Here is a 21,561-nt window from a genome sequence, read left to right on the forward strand (position 1 = left end):
ATCTGGACCGGTCGCGAGATGTTAATTACTATCAGCTAGTGATTCAATCCACCATGCAGCGTTCTCCTGCTTGTCTTTGTACTCTATCGAGTCGGGGCGCAGAACGGGGCTATATTCTAATAAATGGTAGGCCCAATCGTCTAACAGTTTTCTGGCACGACACAAGGAGCTCGAAGTTCTATTAGTAGACGTGACGAGGCGACGTGACGTGACGACGTCACAAAGACGACTCCGTGGTGTGCGAAGTGACGTCAAGCGGGGCCCGAATGACGTCATCCGCTCTGGGTGACGTCACTACCCGACCAATCGACCGCCCGACCATCCGACCAATCGACGAACTAACTTGACTATACAACCGATTCACTCCTGAAAAAAAAGCGGAGGAACTTCCGACGGGGGATTCTACACTTCTGCCTAGATCTGTACACTTGATTGGGAACATCGTTTACAAAAAAGTTAACATGCCACTTCATCTCATTGGAAAATACATTTTCGGGAGGATTTTCTGCTTACTTTTTGTATCTTTCGGGAGAGTGCAGATAGTATTTCTAATTAACAAGTTCACTATTGGCAACAAACATGATTCAGCACAGGTAAAATGAGTTTATGTTTGTAGTTGATAAAGCTTGGAATCAGTGAAACCTTGGAACCAGTGATAAACCTTGGAATCAGTCCTAAAAATGCATAAAAACATGAAATAATGCCATTCGAACCTAACGTGGTTACGAATCAACATTTGGAGCTTATTCTTACATGATCAGATCGGAATTTTATGGTAATTTAGAAATCTGTCGCATATCCGATTCAATAGTCTATATTTTAAAACAACCCAGTTGTACCTCGCCTCCAGTGTACAGTACTGATCTCCCAAATATGGGAAGACACGCCCACCACACACCCATAATATGGACCAATAGCGCTCCGCTTATAAATACGCCACCACCACACGGGGCCTTTTCGATCAGACGAGTTGCTTGGGAAGTTGGGGGCCTGTCATGCATTATGCATGGATAAGGTTGACGACTATGTCTAGGCCTAATTGTCTATGATTGACTGATATTTTATAACAAACGATGAATAAAAGAAGCCTAGTCATGTATGTTTATTACCGAAGTTTGCGGATGAAAATTTCCTTCGCCGTGAGCGATTTCTTACATCTTCCAGTACGCATCGAGGGATGCAGAGATCTTTGTGACGTCACCAGTTCTAAGCGGGTTTTTTTATTCACGTGTGTTTGTCCTATGATCTCGTGCATCTAGTACCGAGCATAATACTTTATCGTCTATGGAATACAAAACAATCATAAAAACTAATTTTTGCTTCCATTGAAGAGAAATAAAATATTTTAACGACCACAGCGCATTGCCAATTGATGACGTCATCCTCCACATTAAAAATGTTGGCTTCTGAACGAACTGGCAAATTGCTATCAATAAAGTCAGCTGGGACGAGACTGTCAGTTGGGAGGGTATAAATCGTGGAAGGAACGCACCCGATTTCCCGCGCTATTTGCACAGTGGTTCCATGGTTTACATTGAATATTCCAAGGTTTATCAGTGTTTCCAAGGTTTCACTAATTCCATACTTTATCAACTACCGTTTATGTTGGCCGAAAGGAGTGAAATTCGCCGAGATATCTCACTTGTGACGTTCTGACGTAACAACAGTCAAGAGTGGTAGTTGATAAAGTATGGAATTAGTGAAACCTTGGAAACACTGATAAACCTTGGAATATTCAATGTAAACCATGGAATCACTGTGCAAATAGCGCGGGAAATCGGGTGCGTTCCTTCCACGATTTATACCCTCCCAACTGACAGTCTCGTCCCAGCTGACTTTATTGATAGCAATTTGCCAGTTAGTTCAGAAGCCAACATTTTTAATGTGGAGGATGACGTCATCAATTGGCAATGCGCTGTGGTCGTTAAAATATTTTATTTCTCTTCAATGGAAGCAAAAATTAGTTTTTATGATTGTTTTGTATTCCATAGACGATAAAGTATTATGCTCGGTACTAGATGCACGAGATCATAGGACAAACACACACGTGAATAAAAAAAACCGCTTAGAACTGGTGACGTCACAAAGATCTCTGCATCCCGCGATGCGTAATGGAAGATGTAAGAAATCGCTCACGGCGAAGGAAATTTTCATCCGCAAACTTCGGTAATAAACATACATGACTAGGCTTCTTTTATTCATCGTTTGTTATAAAATATCAGTCAATCATAGAAAATTAGGCCTAGACATAGTCGTCAACCTTATCCATGCATAATGCATGACAGGCCCCCAATTTTCTCTGTATCACCCTGTATGAACAGACCGATCCGTAGTTCAAATAGGCCCCGCGTGGTGGTGGCGTATTTATAAGAGGAGCGCTATTGGTCCATATTATGGGTGTGTGGTGGGCGTGTCTTCCCATATTTGGGAGATCAGTACTGTACACTGGAGGCGAGGTACAACTGGGTTGTTCTAAAATATAGACTATTGAATCGGATATGCGACAGATTTCTAAATTACCATAAAATTCCGATCTGATCATGTAAGAATAAGCTCCAAATGTTGATTCGTAACCACGTTAGGTTCGAATGGCATTATTTCATGTTTTTATGCATTTTTAGGACTGATTCCAAGGTTTATCACTGGTTCCAAGGTTTCACTGATTCCAAGCTTTATCAACTACCGTCAAGAGTGCATTTTGTATGCTGGAGCATACAAAACGACGTCAAAACATGGTAGTTGATAAAGTATGGAATTAGTGAAACCTTGGAAACACTGATAAACCTTGGAATATTCAATGTAAACCATGGAATCACTGTGCAAATAGCGCGGGAAATCGGGTGCGTTCCTTCCACGATTTATACCCTCCCAACTGACAGTCTCGTCCCAGCTGACTTTATTGATAGCAATTTGCCAGTTAGTTCAGAAGCCAACATTTTTAATGTGGAGGATGACGTCATCAATTGGCAATGCGCTGTGGTCGTTAAAATATTTTATTTCTCTTCAATGGAAGCAAAAATTAGTTTTTATGATTGTTTTGTATTCCATAGACGATAAAGTATTATGCTCGGTACTAGATGCACGAGATCATAGGACAAACACACACGTGAATAAAAAAACCGCTTAGAACTGGTGACGTCACAAAGATCTCTGCATCCCTCGATGCGTACTGGAAGATGTAAGAAATCGCTCACGGCGAAGGAAATTTTCATCCGCAAACTTCGGTAATAAACATACATGACTAGGCTTCTTTTATTCATCGTTTGTTATAAAATATCAGTCAATCATAGACAATTAGGCCTAGACATAGTCGTCAACCTTATCCATGCATAATGCATGACAGGCCCCCAATTTTCTCTGTATCACCCTGTATGAACAGACCGATCCGTAGTTCAAATAGGCCCCGCGTGGTGGTGGCGTATTTATAAGCGGAGCGCTATTGGTTCATATTATGGGTGTGTGGTGGGCGTGTCTTCCCATATTTGGGAGATCAGTACTGTACACTGGAGGCGAGGTACAACTGGGTTGTTCTAAAATACAGACTATTGAATCGGATATGCGACAGATTTCTAAATTACCATAAAATTCCGATCTGATCATGTAAGAATAAGCTCCAAATGTTGATTCGTAACCACGTTAGGTTCGAATGGCATTATTTCATGTTTTTATGCATTTTTAGGACTGATTCCAAGGTTTATCACTGGTTCCAAGGTTTCACTGATTCCAAGCTTTATCAACTACCTCAAAACATGGTACCAGAATCGCACGTGTTTTTGGCAAACTTTGGTGCAAAAATTGGCCGTTTCATAGGCTGCTATGGCTTAGTGATTATTTGCATCTCAAAAACATCACATCCATTACTTTCTAAAAAACGTTTTCTTTCCAATGGTATGCTTTATTTTTCGATGAGACCATGAGAAAAATAAGAAAATAGCAAAAGAGTGGCCAAATTTATGTAAACGTTGTTCCCAATTTATAGTATGGATCTATAATTTGAAGATGGCCACCGAAAAAGTGACACAGAGAAGTGAGCAAGGCATAGCGCGACTTGAACTTCCCTTTGTTGGGGAGCTGTACAGTCATTTCGCTGCACTTCTGTGTCAAATAGGAAAACCGACTTCGTGACCGGTCCGAGTCGCCGGATCAGCACGAGATGATTTTCTGCGGCCTGAAAGCTCGAGACCGCTTATATTTATCATATACCACACATCCCAATAAACATTAAAGAAATTATGATTAAATCGTCTTTTAAAGGCAAGTTTTTGTCATTTTTTACCAAAAAACTCTCAAGACGTGACGACGTCAAGTAAGACGTAAATTTTGAGTTGACGTCGACCTGATGACGTCGCGACCACAAAAAATCATCGGTGTGAGGAATAAATTTATGACGTCGCAAAGTGCTACAATGAAAATGTCGCAAAAGAGAAAACGTCAGGAGCCCGGACTGCACGAGAAATGCTCCCGTTCATTCTCGTGCAGTCCGTATATCAATAGGGAGGTTCTGCACCGCCTACGATTACGATTACGATTACGATTTCGGAAAACGTAATCGTAATCGTAATCGCGTCGAGAAGCAGCTAAATTCAGTTCCGCAAAAATACTCTTGATGTCATTCAAGAAACCCACGGCTCACGAACAGAGCGAATTTGCATTCCAATTTCATTGCAGTCGTGACGGTCTAAAACAGCTTTGACCATGAAATTTGCAGGTCCTACGTCTGGAGGGCATAGTCAAAATATATTGTTTGTGAAAAACGTGACCCAGGATACTTTGGAAGTGCATGAAATTGACGTTCTCGATGATCGTTTATCACTTACGAAGATTAGCCGCCATCGTCGTAGAAACGAACCGAATATGCCGCAGACGATTTCAGGGCTGATGACGTTGCTGCAAAAATTGATGACGTCATACACAAATCGTAATCGTAATCGTAATCGTAGGCGGTGCGGAACCTCCCTATTATTGCACCCCCGGATTGCACTCTCAGCGATGCGACATTTCTCGTGCATCTTTCGCAATTCTTTCTCAAAATATCCTCTGCAATGTAATCAAGGCAAGGACTGTGTTATCTTATAAAGGTTGGTCTCTTGTATATTGTCCTTGATTTTGGATAACTTTGAATTAATATTTCGGGGTATTTTTAGCTCACCTGGGTGAGCTTATGTCATCACGTCTTGTCCGTCGTCTGTCCGTCCGTCCGTCCGGCCGGCGTCCGTCAACAATGGTGGCACGTTTGCTCACCATTGCGTCTAGAAGGTTGAAACTTGGTGTGTGGATGTCTCATGACAACATGACCTGACATACCGAAAATCATTCCAATTCGACCTACTTTCTTGGCTACAGGCGGCCATCTTTGAAAACCTTATTTTGTCAATATCTCATGAATGCTGATAGCTAGGATCTTGAATTTTTTTCTGTGGGTACCTCTGAAGAGACTACATGACATAATACCCGGGTTTTTGATTTGACCTACTTTTCAAGGTGAGAGAGGTCAAACTCTATAATTTCACCGCAGGTGGCACGTTTGCTAACCATAGAGTCTAGGAGGTTGAAACTTGGTGTGTGGATGCCTCATGACAGCATGACCTGACATACCGAAAATCATTGCAATTTGACCTACTTTCTGGGATCCAGGCGGCCATCTTTGAAAACCTTATTTTGTCCATATCTCATGAATGCTGATAGCTAGGATCTTGAATTTTTTTCTGTGGATACCTCTGAAGAGACTACATGACATGATACCTGGGTTTTTGATTTGACCTACTTTTTAAGGTCACAGAGGTCAAACTCTATAATTTCACCCCTGGTGGCACGTTTCGTCATCATTTGTTGTAGACTCTTTAGGGATCACGTCCAAAGTCCGCACGCGAATATTCGCTGGGCGAATCGGGGCGAAAATTCGCCGCCTGGTCGAATATCGCCACACTCATTCGCCTCCAAATCGCTGCCTGCTTCGGCGATTCTATTTTTCCATGCGAAAATTCAGACTGAATAAAAATCGCAGGCGATATTTTATTTCGCCTAAATCAATAAAATCGCGCCTGATTCGCTATCGCCGGCCATCGGAACAGAGCGAATATCATGCATGTCATGCGAATTTCGCCATCAATTCGCCATCAATTCTTTCCCGCTCGTTCAACTAACGATTCTCGGCCGTATTTTGTATTGCTTGTTTTAAATATTGAAAAATCATTTTCAATTTATTTAAAATCAAACAAGACTTGCTTTGCTTCGTACTCTGTACATTCCTTTGTTTTATATATATTGAGGATATAATTAAGGACGTGCACTGAACTATCGGATGATTTTATCCCCGGGAAATCGAAGACTACGAATCACCGGCCACTGCTTGATACGAAAATGGCGTCTGAGGATGAAAACAACGTTGGTGAGTCATTTTTGTTAGGTTTTGAAGAACTTCAAAGTCTTTTTTGCAAGAATTTTAGACTTGATCGGATTATCAGATAATGCGGTATTTTGTTGATCATGCTGTCATTGGCTGCATCATAAACAAACATGCAATGTATTATGTAAGCTGTTGATAGACGAGCTGTGACTTTGTCTGGCAGTTCATCACTCAGTGATTCACTGCAGTGCATGCATGCATGCATGCTTGTGTATGCACATAGGCCAACACTCAACACCTAGGCCTAGACATCAATTATGACTTTCACATAAATTGTCGTCTGCTCAAGACAATTCAAAGATCATTGCTGCGCACTGGGTATATTTTGAATGTGACCACCGTGAACACTCGTAGGCCATGGTCACACACAGTCATTGCCGGCAATAGGCTAGGCCTAGACCCTTTTTATACACCAGGGCCCATATTCATAAAAATTCCTAAGATAAGTCACCTAAACTCTATGTGTCATACTTTAATAGTCATGATACTTATGTTGGAATTCATAAACCGTCCTTAGTGTCATACATTGTTAAGTATGATACCTATATTTAGGCATCATGCTTAAACGTTTTTCCGAGACATTCCCAGGGTTGGTGATCGCATTTCATAGATTATGTTGCTCATTTTTGTGGTTTGGGAAGGTATTGGGGCGGTCTAAATTGCATGGGAAGGCCTCGGATGGTATGCACATTCTTCATAGTCCTATCTATTCAGCATGGACAAGGCTAAGCGCAAGCCAAATTTTTCGGAAGGTGAAAAATATCGACTTTGCGAGGAATATGAGAATGTATTTAATGTAGTGACGGGAAAGTTCAGTGCCAATATTTCAAATAAGAAGAAACATGATGCGTGGCAGAATATCACCTCCGCCATGAATAGGCGAAATCCGTCGGTTACGAGGTCCGATGCTGACTATCTCAAGAAATGGCAGAATTTGTGTTCAAATGCAAAGGATGAATACAGGAAATATCGTAAAGAGCTAGCTAAAACAGGTGAGAGCAAAATAACTTTCAAGTTTAACATTTAATACAACAAAAAATAATTTTAACAACAGTTTTTTTATCATGCTGTATTCAATTATTTGCATTTATCCTTTAGGAGGAGGACCGGCACCAGTTGAACCGTCACTGATTTCGCAGAAAGTGTTGGCAATTTTGGGTGAAGATGACCCAACACTCACAGGGATAGAAGGTGGCATTGAAAACACGCCGGCTGTTGTCTCAAATACTCCCACTACAAGTACATCTACGGCAAGTGGAAGTAGTAGTTCAAGGCAAGTACATGTACTGCAATCAGTCCAAATACTGGCTGCAATCAATCCTGATTCAAAGAAATAGTCAATTTACATTTACGTGTACATTTACCTGTACGGTAATCGCAACCATTGTTTATTTTACAGTACGGATTCCATTCGTGAACAGCAATCGCAAGCATGCAGTCAACTTCTTACAACGAGAAGGAGTCTTACACCGTCTGCAATTCCGGATCCTTGTCCCCCTTTGCCAGACGTGGAATCAGCTACGAAGAAACAAAAAGCCAGTGTCAATGAAGAAGCTACAGCCCGAGCAGCCAGCCACGCAGAGCTTTTGGATCTCGAGAAGACGAGGTCCACATTAGAAATCGAAAAGCTTAAATTGGAGAAAACTAAACTTGTTTTAGAAATTGAAGTGTTGCAACTTAAGAAGAGAAAGCTTGAACGAGATGAAGTTGGCAATTATGATATGAGCAATAACCGACCATACGATTACTCTCTAACCAATCTTTGATGTGTAACTTTTGTGAAAATAAAAACAAAATGTATATCTTGACTAAACTAAACTCACCTTGATCATTAGAAGTGGACATTTACCAATTGATTTCTTCTCCCAACCCCGTATGCTCTGTCAGGTAAGGGAACTACGTTTTCTGGATCAACATCGGGTTGCGGTCGCAGTTCGATTGGTTGTTCGTCAAAATCGGGCAGCCCTCTGTTGATGGCAATATTGTGTAGAAGTGCACACACGCCAATTATCTCACATGATTTTCTCGGGTTGTATCTCAATTTGCCGTGGAGACAGTGGAATCTTCTTTTCCATTGTCCAATGCCTCTTTCCACCAAACATCTTGTTCTCTTATGAGCTCTGTTGTAGGCACGTTGTTGGGCAGTGTTAGGATTGAGGAAAGGTGTCATGAGCCATGGTCTCAGTGGGTACCCACTATCTCCCAAAAGCAATTCGTCTGCTGCTCGTTCCTCAAAAACTCGTGGAAGTGCACTTTCCCTAAGAATCACAGAGTCGTGGGTACTTCCTGGCCATTTTGCTACCACGTTGATGAATCGACATCTAGCATCCATCACGACTTGGGTATTTATTGAGTAATAGTTCTTCCGGTTGACGTAGCGCCACTCGTGCTGGCTAGGGCCTTGAATCCAAATGTGTGTGCCGTCGACCAAACCAACAACACAGGGAAAGTTCGCAATTTCATGAAACTCGGCGACAATGTTCGGAATATTTGCAATACTTGGAAATTCCACGGCTCTTGGCAACAGAGGAAGCAGTGCATGGGTCACTTGGGAAATCACTCTACACATTGTTGGTTGTGATACGTGCACTGTATCACCTGTGACCATTTGAAATGACCCGGAAGCATAAAATCGAAGGGCAGCAAGTAGTTTTAGTGAACTTGGTAGAGCATGATTCCTCAACGTCTGTGGCTCAAGTTCATCACCTACCACATCAATCAGTTCCAAAATGGTTTGCCTATCGAAACGATATCGTTGATAAAGTTGCACATCGTTATAGATGTCCAACGGATGGACACGGTCCCGAAATACCCTCTCTCGCCGCATAGCACGTTGTCCTTCCAGTTCTTCTAGCGCAGCGATCATAAACACAGCCATTCTCCACCAATGTAGAGTCTAAATTGATTTTTTTATAGCGAACACCCAACCTACTCAAAGTTAAGACAGGTCTGGAGGTGTCTTAAATATAAGTAGGAATTTGAGTATCATACTTTGGATAAGTAGGATATTGAATTCCACTTAAGTATGATACTTGAGTTAAGTAGGTAGATAGGTGTCAAACTTTGACTTAAGTACGTTTATGAATATGGGCCCAGGCGCCCCGGCAGAGGAAGTCATTGCGGGCTCAAACAAACCTAAATATAGGCACAAAGAACCAAAGGTCATTTGTTGTTCGGTCATGCAGTCTTGTTTGCTGCTTGTTTGTTGTTGCCTTCAGTTCGAATCAGTGACTTCTTCTTCTAAACTACTCGACAGTGTCTTCCTCCGCCTGGTTTGTTGGCCCCTTATTACTTCTGACATGTTCTGATCGTCACATTTCACTTGTTTTGGCTCTGATTACTCTTCGTCGAAAAGGCCTATTTGATAAATTGATATCATTAGTATTGCTCGTTCGTCATCATTGCTGAATTGGTTTGAACTGTTGTACCGACCTGTATGATACACAAAGAAGGAATTGCAGTTGAAAATTGAATCACATGAAAGTTGCTCGGCATCAAGATCAGCCTCTGGCTTTCCTGCTTCGAAGCAGGCATGCACTGATGGCAGTGATGCAATAGTATGTTCACAGAATTTATAATTGATATTTTGTACCAAGGCCCCTTGATAAGTGGTTTACACTGCCTCCCAATAATCTGAATATTTTATTTATCTTAACAATTCTTCATGTTCTGTACGTGCCTTCCATCCAATTCTTGGCAATTTTCATCCAACCATTGGAATTGGCTTGTTTAGGAACCAGGATTTTGATGGTAGAAAACACCATGGCCCATGACATTAAATAATTACATGGTATTTAACGATGTTTCCACTTTTTATGATTTTATTGTTCTATTGCAGAGGCTGGTAAATTTGTCTGGGCTAAATTGCCCAAGACCAAGGCAATTTGGCCCTGCAGGCTAGAATCCGTTTGTGATGGGAGAGTTGTTGTCTTTAATCATTCTGACCTGGCAGTGTAAGTATTCTTAGCTACTTTCTGTTATTATTTATTTTACAATAGAACCCCTCTCTAAAAGTTACTCACTCATTGCCAAAATGTAAAATCTTTAAATGAAGTTTTATGTAAAACTTATAACAGAGGATGTCACTCCAATCGGGTCATTTTTGCCTTGCACCTTTTTTCCTCTTCCTCAGTTTAGAACTGAAAAGGCAGGTCATGTTAGCAACCCTGTCACTGCCTCTGTTAGTGTTGTCTTTTTTTCCTCAAATTTTTTGAAATCTTCATTTTTTGCTAAAATAAAATTGTTTGGTTGTTAATTTTTTTAGATTCAACTTGAAAGGGTATGGCAACTGTTATTGTTAAAAAAATGATATTGTCCTGTCAATTTGTATCAAGTTTTACCCATGCATTATTTAACTGGTTTCAATTAACCAAAGCACTTCACAATCAGCCGCACCTATACAGTGCTTAGGGCTAACATTCATATTTTGCCATCTCTGCCGGCATCTACCCATTTAGAAAACCAATTAGGGCAAAGTGCCTTTTTCAAGAAAATATGAACCAGCTATTCAAACCCAGTTCTTCCTGATTATGCGCCCGGCACTAGACCACTATGCCATTGATCTCCCTATGACAACTTTATTATCTATCTATCACTGATAGGACTTGACTCTGGTCTACACATGAACATATTGATACTAATGATAGGACAACAAACATGAAATAATAAAAACCATTACATTCAAATTTATGTTATTATTGATGTTTGCATTTGCATATTTTTCGTTCTTATCATTTTCTTTATATCGTTATTTCACATTCACAAGTTGTCCCTGACTGATAGGCAGAGCAGCGGGTTAAATTGGCCATCTTCGGGTGACTAGTATGCACAGGAAGGGCACTGGGTCATGTAAGATTCCTGAATTCATTGTAAAAGCATGAATAATTATCTAATTAGGGCTAGTGATTCCTAATTTTGCCATATCCCTTTGTTCAATCTTGTATGTATTTTTTTTTACTTCAATAAAGTCTGATATATATATTTCAGTTGGATCGAAGCAGCTAATACAATGGCTAAGGGGGTTTGACACAGCAGCTGCAGATGATTGGAGATGCGCCCATATTCGAATATGCTGAATGCCCATGATGTTCACAGAATTATTTTTGTTCTTTTCAGCATTGTTAAAGAAAAAACCTGCAAGTTTGCAGTCTTTTCTTTCTGATGTGAATTGGGCCTACGAAGAGGTGAGTAGGCAATATTTGACAAACATGAATTGCAGTTGGCACATTTCACATGAACTTTTCTTTAACATATTTTTTTTCCCTAAAATTTACTGCTGTACGTTAGGCTCCCTGCATTCCCTTCCTTTCCCTCGCCTCCATTTCGCGACAATACTAGTCGTTACACCCACTCATCCCTCGAACAACTGATCTACATGTACTGCAACAAAGTACTATTGACTGTGAATGTAAGTATTATTTATAACTATTTTGAAATCATATAATGGAATTGATTACAATCCATCGAACAGGACTCTTAACAATTACAAGCTGAATATATTAAAGTGAAGATAATAAAAAGACTGAAGCATTACTAGTAAATTATCAATCTATTGATTTTTTTATTTACAAATATTCCTTATTACAGTTCTGGCCGACCCGAACGAAGAAAAGTCAAATGTGAGTATATCTTTTTCTTTAAAAAACATTTGTTTCACCCAATCGTCCCTCGAATGTGGCTGTCGCAGTCAGACTCAGAGGTTGATATAAATATAAACTAGGAATCAATTGTGGAGGCAAAGGTGAGTCCATTTGCTTTAAAAGGCTAACTATTTTCCAGTTGAGCGACATCCATTATTGGTTCATACTTATATACACTATATTTTTGGTTTGTTTCTGTAATTTTTAGATTGCTGAAACAACTGATCTACATGTACTGCAACAAAGTACTATTGACTGTGAATGTAAGTATTATTTATAACTATTTTGAAATCATATAATTGAATTGATTACAATCCATCGAACAGGACTCTTAACAATTACAAGCTGAATATATTAAAGTGAAGATAATAAAAAGACTGAAGCATTACTAGTAAATTATCAATCTATTGATTTTTTTTATTTACAGATATTCCTTATTACAGTTCTCGGCGACCTTAACAAAGAAACGTCAAATGTGAGTAGTCTATATATTTGTCTTTAAAAAACATTCCAACATCAGGTATTACAACTTTTGCAATTACAAAGTTGACGTTGTTGCCACATGAATGAAAAAATTCTGCATAATTTCCATTTACAGTTACATATGATGCAAGAAACTTCAATTTCAGAATGTTTGCGGCAAATGCTTCAAAATTAAATACTGCACATGTTATGCTAAAATCAGAAGTTACCCGTTACACTTTGACATGTGGATTGAAGTCTCCTGAGGCAAGCACCTCTCTAAAGGACACCCTCTATGAAGGACACTGATTAATTTGACTTCTTTCACATTTCAGCTGCTCTATGATCTTAATGTAAGTAAGAATCCGGACAACAATCATAGAGACATATGCATCCCTTTATGAAATTTAGGTGTTTTCTCACCAGTACATTTCTTCAAGTCTGTGTCAATTAAAAACAAAAATATGCCATGTTACACATTTTACCGTTACTAAAAAAGACGACAACATGAATTGCTTGTAAAACCATACAAGAATTTGTTGTAATTGTGATTTAAAGGATGTTATTTTCTTAATATAAGGCAAGTAGATTGCCCAGATTGCCGAGAATCTTTAATCTCAGTCTTTGTATTCAAGGCTGGCCTTCAAACAAGTTGGCTTTTTGGCTACAATTTCAAAGATGTGCATGACAGAACCTTTGTTTATCCCAGAAAACGTTTGCTTCCAGATTATGACAGACATCAATCACATCAAGAGTCAGAATGACCAAATCATTCAAAAAAAAATGCAAAAATTTTGGAGCAGAATCAAGAAATCATTAATCTGCTTCATTCAAAAATTCACCACAGGAAGTATGTATTTCTCGACAATATACTATAAAGAAGAAGGGTGGCCTGAACACTTAGAAATCAGAAATTGAACAAATAACAAGAATCCTTGTATTTGTTTTCCAATGAAAAATAAAACCATGACCACGAGACCATGAGCAAAACACTCTCAGAAGAAGAAGAATATAGCCTCAACATATACATAAAAAATGGATGGAATTATGTAAAATATTACTTGTTGGCTCACCTTAGGGGAGTCTATACAACACCGCATTGTCCGTCATCCGTCGTTGTCATCCGTACATGGGTCTTGGCGTCCGTCATCGTCCGTATTGATCTTGCTTTCAGAGTTCAACTATTTATCAAATCTCTTTCAGATCTACCTCAAATTGCCCTACTGTACCCTTGATTGCACCTGAACTGGAAATCCCCATGAACACCTTTGAGTGAGTATTGCAGTGGAGCAAGGCAGCAAAGAAGGTCTGATTTTTCAACAGTGTTATGCACTGAGCCGTTGATATCTTGGATTTGCTTCATTAGGAGGTTTAGTTACTGACACAGGTTTGGACAGGGGCTAATGTACATCATCCATGGAAATCAAGACCATAACATAGTATTATTTATAGAAATGAGGAATACCAAGCAATAGATGTATTGATCTTGCTTTCAGAGTTCAACTGTTTATCAAATCTCTTTCAGATCTACCTCAAATTGCCCTACTGTACCTTTGATTGCACCTGAACTGGAAATCCCCATGAACACCTTTGAGTGAGTATTGCAGTCGAGCAAGGCAGCAAAGAAGGTCTGATTTTTCAACAGTGTTATGCACTGAGCCGTTGATATCTTGGATTTGCTTCATTAGGAGGTTTAGTTGCTGACACAGGTTTGGACAGGGGCTAATGTACATCATCCATGGAAATCAAGACCATAACATAGTACATTACGAGAAAAGCATAAACTCAACCCCGCGCATGCGCAGACGTGACCCGATCTGACCTAATTGGCAGACCAGCCGGTCAATAGAAAATACATTGAGCACGTAGGTATTGCCATCTCACGGCTTCCAGGGGAACTGGGGGCAAGTTGCCGATAGCAGACATGAAGGATATAATATATATCTATCCCCTGGCCAAATTTCAAGTAATTTGAAGAAAATTTTAAGTTGAACACATCGACGGTGAAATTTGCCCGATTTTCCAAGCCTAAATGCATTAGAATTGCTTTGAAAAATGGCAAAATTAGAGAATGTAGTGACTTTGAAGGCTTGTAACTTCGCGCGCGTTGCATGGATTTTAGTTGCCGATAGCAAGTGCAGATGGCGATACCGTATAGAGCACCTCCATCAAGTTTGAGCGTATTTGAAGAAACTTCACCGTTGAACATTGGGGTCCTCAAAATCGACTATTTTCAGAATGTTGTAATTTCGTCAGAGTCCAAATCAAGAAAAACCCATTGATTCTTCTTCCTTAAAATGCAACAGGAGCACACTTTACATTACCTTGAGGATGTTTCGGTTGTGTATGGGTGTGGTGTGGACCTGGCCTGATTACTCCAATGTGTTGTCCTGTTAGCAGGGTGTGGGCCGGGTGTGGCCTGGCCGGGGGGGGGGGGGGGGGGGGGGGCGGGGTCGTTATTCCTTGGAAGACCATTTTCAGAATGTTGTAATTTCGTGAAGATGATTCGGTGGTGCATGGATGTGGTGTGACCCTGGCCTGATTACTCCAATGTGTGGTCCTGTTAGCAGGGTGTGGGGTGTGGCCTGGCCGGGGGGGGGGGGGGGGGTCGTTACTCCTTGGAGGTCAATTTTCGAGCAAAAACCCACTGAATCTTCTTCACAAATGCAACAGGAGCACACTTTACATTACTTGACAATAATCGGGATTAACGCCGCGAGTGCGTGGCAATTCCAAACTTGTTGTTGCGGGATCCATGGTAGCGATTGCGGGCCTCTGATTGGCTGGCGATGTGAACGGTGCTGCCACCTTACGGATAGCGGACTTGCTCCATTTCTCCTAATGATTATTTATAGAAATGAGGAATACCAAGCAATAGATGTATTGATCTTGCTTTCAGAGTTCAACTGTTTATCAAATCTCTTTCAGATCTACCTCAAATTGCCCTACTGTACCTTTGATTGCACCTGAACTGGAAATCCCCATGAACACCTTTGAGTGAGTATTGCAGTGGAGCAAGGCAGCAAAGAAGGTCTGATTTTTCAACAGTGTCATGCACTGAGCCGTTGATATCTTGGATTTGCTTCATTAGGAGGTTTAGTTGCTGACACAGGTTTGGACAGGGGCTAATGTACATCATCCATGGAAATCAAGACCATAACATAGTATTATTTATAGAAATGAGGAATACCAAGCAATAGATGTATTGATCTTGCTTTCAGAGTTCAACTGTTTATCAAATCTCTTTCAGATCTACCTCAAATTGCCCTACTGTACCTTTGATTGCACCTGAACTGGAAATCCCCATGAACACCTTTGAGTGAGTATTGCAGTGGAGCAAGGCAGCAAAGAAGGTCTGATTTTTCAACAGTGTCATGCACTGAGCCGTTGATATCTTGGATTTGCTTCATTAGGAGGTTTAGTTGCTGACACAGGTTTGGACAGGGGCTAATGTACATCATCCATGGAAATCAAGACCATAACATAGTATTATTTATAGAAATGAGGAATACCAAGCAATAGATGTATTGATCTTGCTTTCAGAGTTCAACTATTTATCAAATCTCTTTCAGATCTACCTCAACAAATTTAAATTGCCCGACTGCAACATCTGTAGATAATGGGTGAGTATTGCAGAATTACCAGACAAAACACTGCAGAAATAGTGGAACTACTTTCTACCATCGCTATATACACTGAATCGATTTGAACCAGAAGGTACAAAACTGCACTGTCTGCCGTCAATGTCAGATATTAAACCTCGGATGCCAAAATTCCACTTGATCTGTTTCTCAACTAGGCCACCAGGGGGCAAAACCTCTAACTGTAAAGCAATATACATGTGCATGTTTCTTAACCACGATGAATTCCTATTAACCACCAATTATCTATATGGCGAGCACAATGGTCACTGGCCTCTCATATTAAATTGTTTTGGGTTTTTTTCAGAAATGTTGTGATTGGCGGTGGCATTTTCTCGATTCCCCTTTCAAAGTAAGTTTATAAATAATGATAGATATTTTCAGATGATTATTTCATTGCGACGCATAGTGTCAGCATAAAGAGTAATCCCTGTGTGTGATGGATCACTTTATTAGAAACTCCAACTGTGTTTGTTCATAGCAAAACCCTCGGGGGGGGGCCCAGAGGTGACAAGTGATTTATCATATATATTGATATATTGCTATATCCCGGTGATATATATCTTATAATTATTTGTACAAGTCATTTATCGTCAGTTGTCAATTTGTCATGAGTCACTGTATTCTGTCTGGTGTCACTGAGCATTGCACATGGTATCAACCTGCACCTTTGTATCATTAAAAACACAGTCAAAAGTATCTCAAAAAAAATATGACTGGCAGCTGTGATTGCAATTGAGTGTCATCTGTAGTCGTAGTCATCATCAGTCTTGATACTTACTTACTTACTTACTTACTTTTGTTTCTTTTCGCTTTCATCTCTTCTCTCCTTTGAATGGGGTGCATAAATTTCATATGCCTTTCCCAGTCTGTGTTGGACAAGAAGACATACCTGCAACCGTAGCCACAAGAGCCCAGTGTGTTACTTGGGCAAAAGTTATCAAGCTTGTCATACACTGTCATTGTCTTCATGTCCAGATATGTCTGGTAATGTCCAGGAAAAGCTGGGTCAGGTGCAGGTGAAAAACTCATGCAGCCTTGCTTGTGGATCTGCTGCATGAAAGTGGTCGCCTGAATGACATTTGCTGTGCAGTGACTGCAGTCATGGCTGAAACATTTCATGTACTCAATGCCATGGCACCTCCGAGTGCAATGATTCAGAATAAAACGGAACTCGTCCGCATATTCGGAATCCTGTCTGAGTGATTGAAAAGATGACCTGATGTTCTCGAAGTCGTTGTAGGGAAATGGGAGAGATCCTCCCATAACCCCAGTCATGTCTGTCATGAAGTCGTCGTACTTGCCACCTTTCCAATATGACAAGCATTCTGTGATTGCGTGGTCAAAATTTTGCACCTCACTCATGCCTTCTGTCCTACGTCTGAGTGTCACACCAACAAGATCTCTAGAGAGAGGTGCCCAGGCATGCTCTATTGGATTCTCCTTGGAGTTTCCCGGGGCATGTTGTGTGATCCCAAAATAATCTAGATTCAAGTCCTTCCACAGCCGACCATAAATAAAGATATTATGCATGCTTTTGAAGCACCAGTCTGGCCCTCCGTCAGAGATTACTCCAACAACTGGTTTTATATTACGAGACATGATGGTATACAGATCATTGGCATGATTTATGGCTGTGGAAGGATGAAATCGAACTGCCCGCAAATATAAGTGAAGATTACCAGTAACAGGGCAAAACAAATGGTCTCGGCCATTTTCATCCTTGACTGATGATGGGATTGAACTATCTTTTGAACTCAACATTAGATAGCCTGAAGGATTGAGCTTGCTGTTGGGTTCAGGGAAGTCATGGTCATGGTAATTTGGACGATCTGAAGTGGGAAATATTTTCCTAATTTGAATGTAGCGGGACACAGCCAGAGTCCCCACATTTACTTTGTTTTTGTCGTCACTAGATAGAATACTTGACTCAAGGGCCCAACGCGCCGCGTAGTGGCAAAAAAGCGAAGCTGGCGAAACATTTATAACGGGTCACCGTCACTTATTATTGGACTTATAGCGCATTTACGGGGTTGCAACTATTTTGCTTTATAGTGTCACCAGGAAAGAAAAGCATGCGACCTAACGCCGATCTATTTGTATAAAGTGATAATTGGAAGGTATATAGTAGGAAATATCAATAAAATAATCATTCCATGTCGTCTTTTGAGGGCATTTTTGATTGTAAAAAATATATGTGTACGTCACCGTAGTCTCTGCAATGATAATTTTATCAGAGCAGTCTCGCGCAAGTAGAAGTTCTTTACCTACTAGTTCTTCACTTATTAGTCTCAACGTCTGGCGCAAAGCCAGACGTTTTCCATTACGATTTCACTACGATGTTTGACAATAAGGAGCAGTGCGCAAGATATGCTAATGAGCAGACTTCCCTCGCTTGAGTTTCTGAAGAATGTTCCATATCGCGCTAAGCTCATCACTGCTGATTATGACAGGCGTGCAGCGGTAGGTATCTGCTGCCCAACTTCCACCCTAATACGGTACAATAAGTTACCATTTGATGAGAATGGGACAATGCCCTCACTGTGTATGGAGTCATAGGGATAAGAAGACATTATTCATTAGTGTTGGTACAAGTGATTTTGCCCAAAAAGCATGCGCATTCAAAAAACAAAATATGCAAGGTATCACGTACATGACCATGACGACGTGCAGAAAGTACACTGGCCAGTGCATACCCTATGGCTATGTATAGTAAACATGGTAAACATGAACAACATCATTATTCATCGGCAGTTCATTTTACTCCGAGCTTTTCCTGAAACATATTGCCATGATGATTAGGCCTACCAACCATGTACCATGACCAATAACGGCACTAGATCATGTAGATGTCAACAAGTTCACATGAACCGTATAATCCCGCATGGCGCATGTGGGGCATGCGTCTAAACCAAAGCCCCAAAATCACTTGTTTTGGTCTATTTCACTTGTGTTTCCCCGTCTCCCAGTCCATAATACATTTACAGTTTACAATCCCCGATCATGGCCCAACAAAAGGTCATCGGTTGACTAAAGCCAAGGAACACAACTGTTCAATGGATTTATAGTTGAATGCGATCAAACTCCGTCTTTTCAATCGTGGATTGTAAATATAACCCCATGGGCCTAGGGAAGGCCCTATAACAATACTTTCGACACAGTTATTATCTCCGCTGCCTCCACCATGTTACACACAGTGCTCACTGCTGATTCTAAAATGCGCCACCTAGTCAATTGCACTATCGTCATCACCTCATCATACTTCATTGACATTACAGGCACACATTGACATAGACCACTGTTGCAATCAACGACACAGTCGCTATCCAAGTAGCATTATAGAGGTAATTATCATTATCATACCTAATTAGCATGTGAACCAATCGCGTCGCGTCCTTTGCGATCACGGCAAAGCCTCATGGAATTATGTCTTTCAACGTTGAATAATTTTTCATATTCCATGCCTACAACTTCAATTTCTTCATAATCCATGGCTAGAAGTTCAATACTAATATAATATCCAAGATAAAGTTACAAGAAGTAGTCAATAGGGGTCTCTCACCTCTCGATGTATGTCCACACTATTCACGCTTGTACGAGGAATACATTCAATGCTGAATCTAACAACACCCAGTGCCCTTACTCTGTATATTAGTCACTGGAAGATGGCCCATTTCACTCCTTGCTTCTACTTCACCTATAGTCTCATTGCAAACGCCTCAGTTCTATGATATCACATTCACTTTCAGCTGTCATGCAACGCAACAACTGTGCTATCTGCCATCGCACATCAACGAAGAAGTGCAGCCGCCCACATTCCACCTCACGTCTGTCCGACCGGCTGCAATCCTCGAGGACGCCCCACTGTACCACGATTTCACTACGATGTTTGACAAGAAGGAGCAGTGCGCGAGATAGGCTAATGAGCAGACTTCCCTCGCTTAAGTTTCAGAAGAATGTTCCATATCGCGCTAAGCTGACCACTGCTGACCATGACAGGCGTGCATTGGACTGGTACAGGTTGGAACTGAACATTGAATATGCTGGTGGTGACGCTTTCTGATGAGAAGTTGGTCGTGACTGATGCAGTATCCTTGGACTTGTCCACAGCATCGTTCAATCATTGCTCTCTGAGCTGCCTTGATTCTGCCTTGATTCTGTACCCAAATACTAAGACCAAATGCCTGTTGACTGTGCTTTAAGAGAGACTGGCCCCATGCCTAGAGATATGACTGACCCCTATTGGCAAATTTGTATGACTTTATCTTGCCTACCTAGCTGCTGCCTATAGTCTCCCTTTAACTGCGGAACACTTCAAAGTCGATAAAATGCCATGTTCCACCTTTTAATGTGTTCAGACTGCCATTTTCAAAATAATCAAGTCAGGACACTGCCTTCTAGTCTCATAATAAATTTTGCTTTCCTCAATATATAATAACATTTCTTCTTCTTCAATGCTTTCATCATTCCAAACTTCTCCTCCTCTGACTTTTACAGGGGTACAGTCATGGCAATCAAAACCCAAATACTGAGACCAAATGCCTGTTGACTGTGCTTTAAGAGAGACTGGCGCCATGCCTAGTCTCTCTTAAAGCACAGTCAACAGACACCAACCCCCTCAGACTCAGAAACCACAAACGCCCAACCCTTCCTGCTACCATAATACTTCTGGATACATTAGAATGATCAGAGAACATTTCCCTAAATAAAAGAACCTGGCTTCTACAGAAATGTATATCTTGATGTTCTTTCACAAGGTCATTCTGCTTGGCAGGTACTCGAGCATGTATACTAGACGTGTACCTGCCAGCAGAGATGGAGGTGGATCTCGGAGGCTCGAGTAGCCTTGCTACTGTACTCTGGCTTATGCTTTTTAATTCAGGTACGCTCCTCATTAGGTCCTTCCTTATATTATTTATGGTCACACCGCAACTTGCAGTGTCTGTTCTGCGGCGTTTGTGGGCTGAAAACCCATTATGGGTTATAAATGTTTCTGCTGCACCCAGTATGCCTGGGTACTGTTTCAGCTTGGACGGCCTACCCATTTTAGTGTTGAAAGGATCAGCAGGTTTGCCTGAAAAATAAGTTTTTTTGATGCTGTAATTGTATCTTTTTGTCTTTTTAGGTACAATACCATAGTGAATAAGAAAGGCTACAATGGCCATCTGCTGTGTGTAGTGGTCTCCTGAGGGCGTTGGTACCGAAGGAGGTACTGAAGTATTCGAGCGTTTCGGGCTCCAGCCGTAAAGTGGCTGGGCATGTCCAGAATTTTAAACCGATACTTAGGACAGTTGTCGATTCAATTCGTACACATGTAAGGGCAATATTTCCTGCCAGCACAGAGGACGATATCTCAAATGAGGTATTTAACAAAGTGTGTCGTCGTTATCGATAAATTCAGATTAACTAACAT

General features: G+C 40.8%; 3 protein-coding genes across 8 annotated transcripts in view; 1 reads left to right on the forward strand and 2 right to left on the reverse strand.

The window, feature by feature from the left end:
- The first annotated feature begins 7,121 nt into the window (after positions 1-7,121).
- Positions 7,122-13,752, forward strand: LOC135482909 (uncharacterized). Its single transcript, XM_064763391.1, has 9 exons — positions 7,122-7,398; positions 7,505-7,679; positions 7,806-8,116; positions 11,522-11,589; positions 11,993-12,024; positions 12,254-12,308; positions 12,473-12,520; positions 12,843-12,860; positions 13,711-13,752. Exons 1-9 carry the CDS (start codon positions 7,122-7,124, stop codon positions 13,750-13,752), a joined length of 1,026 nt encoding a protein of 341 aa, XP_064619461.1.
- A 2,338-nt stretch (positions 13,753-16,090) lies between these two features.
- On the reverse strand, positions 16,091-18,107 carry LOC135482911 (uncharacterized; the record flags this gene model as incomplete). The annotated part of the gene is made up of 1 exon (XM_064763392.1): positions 16,091-18,107. A coding segment is annotated over one exon (1,170 nt), but the record flags the coding sequence as incomplete, so codon positions are not given.
- Positions 18,108-20,638: 2,531 nt separating this feature from the next.
- The window catches only part of LOC135482676 (synaptic plasticity regulator PANTS-like), a 52,490-nt gene continuing 51,567 nt past the window's right edge, over positions 20,639-21,561 (reverse strand). For all 6 annotated transcript variants that reach the window (XM_064762928.1, XM_064762931.1, XM_064762926.1 and 3 more), the window contains exon 7: positions 20,639-21,222. In XM_064762928.1, the coding sequence (XP_064618998.1) occupies positions 20,705-21,222 (518 nt within the window). In that variant the 3' untranslated portion in view covers positions 20,639-20,704. The remainder of the gene's footprint in view (positions 21,223-21,561) is intronic.

The sequence above is a fragment of the Lineus longissimus genome, chromosome 2 (genome assembly GCF_910592395.1).
Source record: "Lineus longissimus chromosome 2, tnLinLong1.2, whole genome shotgun sequence".
In the NCBI taxonomy this organism is placed as follows: Eukaryota; Metazoa; Nemertea; class Pilidiophora; order Heteronemertea; family Lineidae; genus Lineus; species Lineus longissimus.

Bases quoted from the DNA above. Each gene is read 5' to 3' on its own strand.
- LOC135482909 (XM_064763391.1), top strand. From the start codon at position 7,122: ATGGACAAGGCTAAGCGCAAGCCAAATTTTTCGGAAGGTGAAAAATAT. The intron at 7,680-7,805 runs GCAAGTACATGT...TTTATTTTACAG, and splicing joins AGTGGAAGTAGTAGTTCAAG to TACGGATTCCATTCGTGAAC. The intron at 12,309-12,472 runs GTAAGTATTATT...TTTTATTTACAG, and splicing joins AAGTACTATTGACTGTGAAT to ATATTCCTTATTACAGTTCT.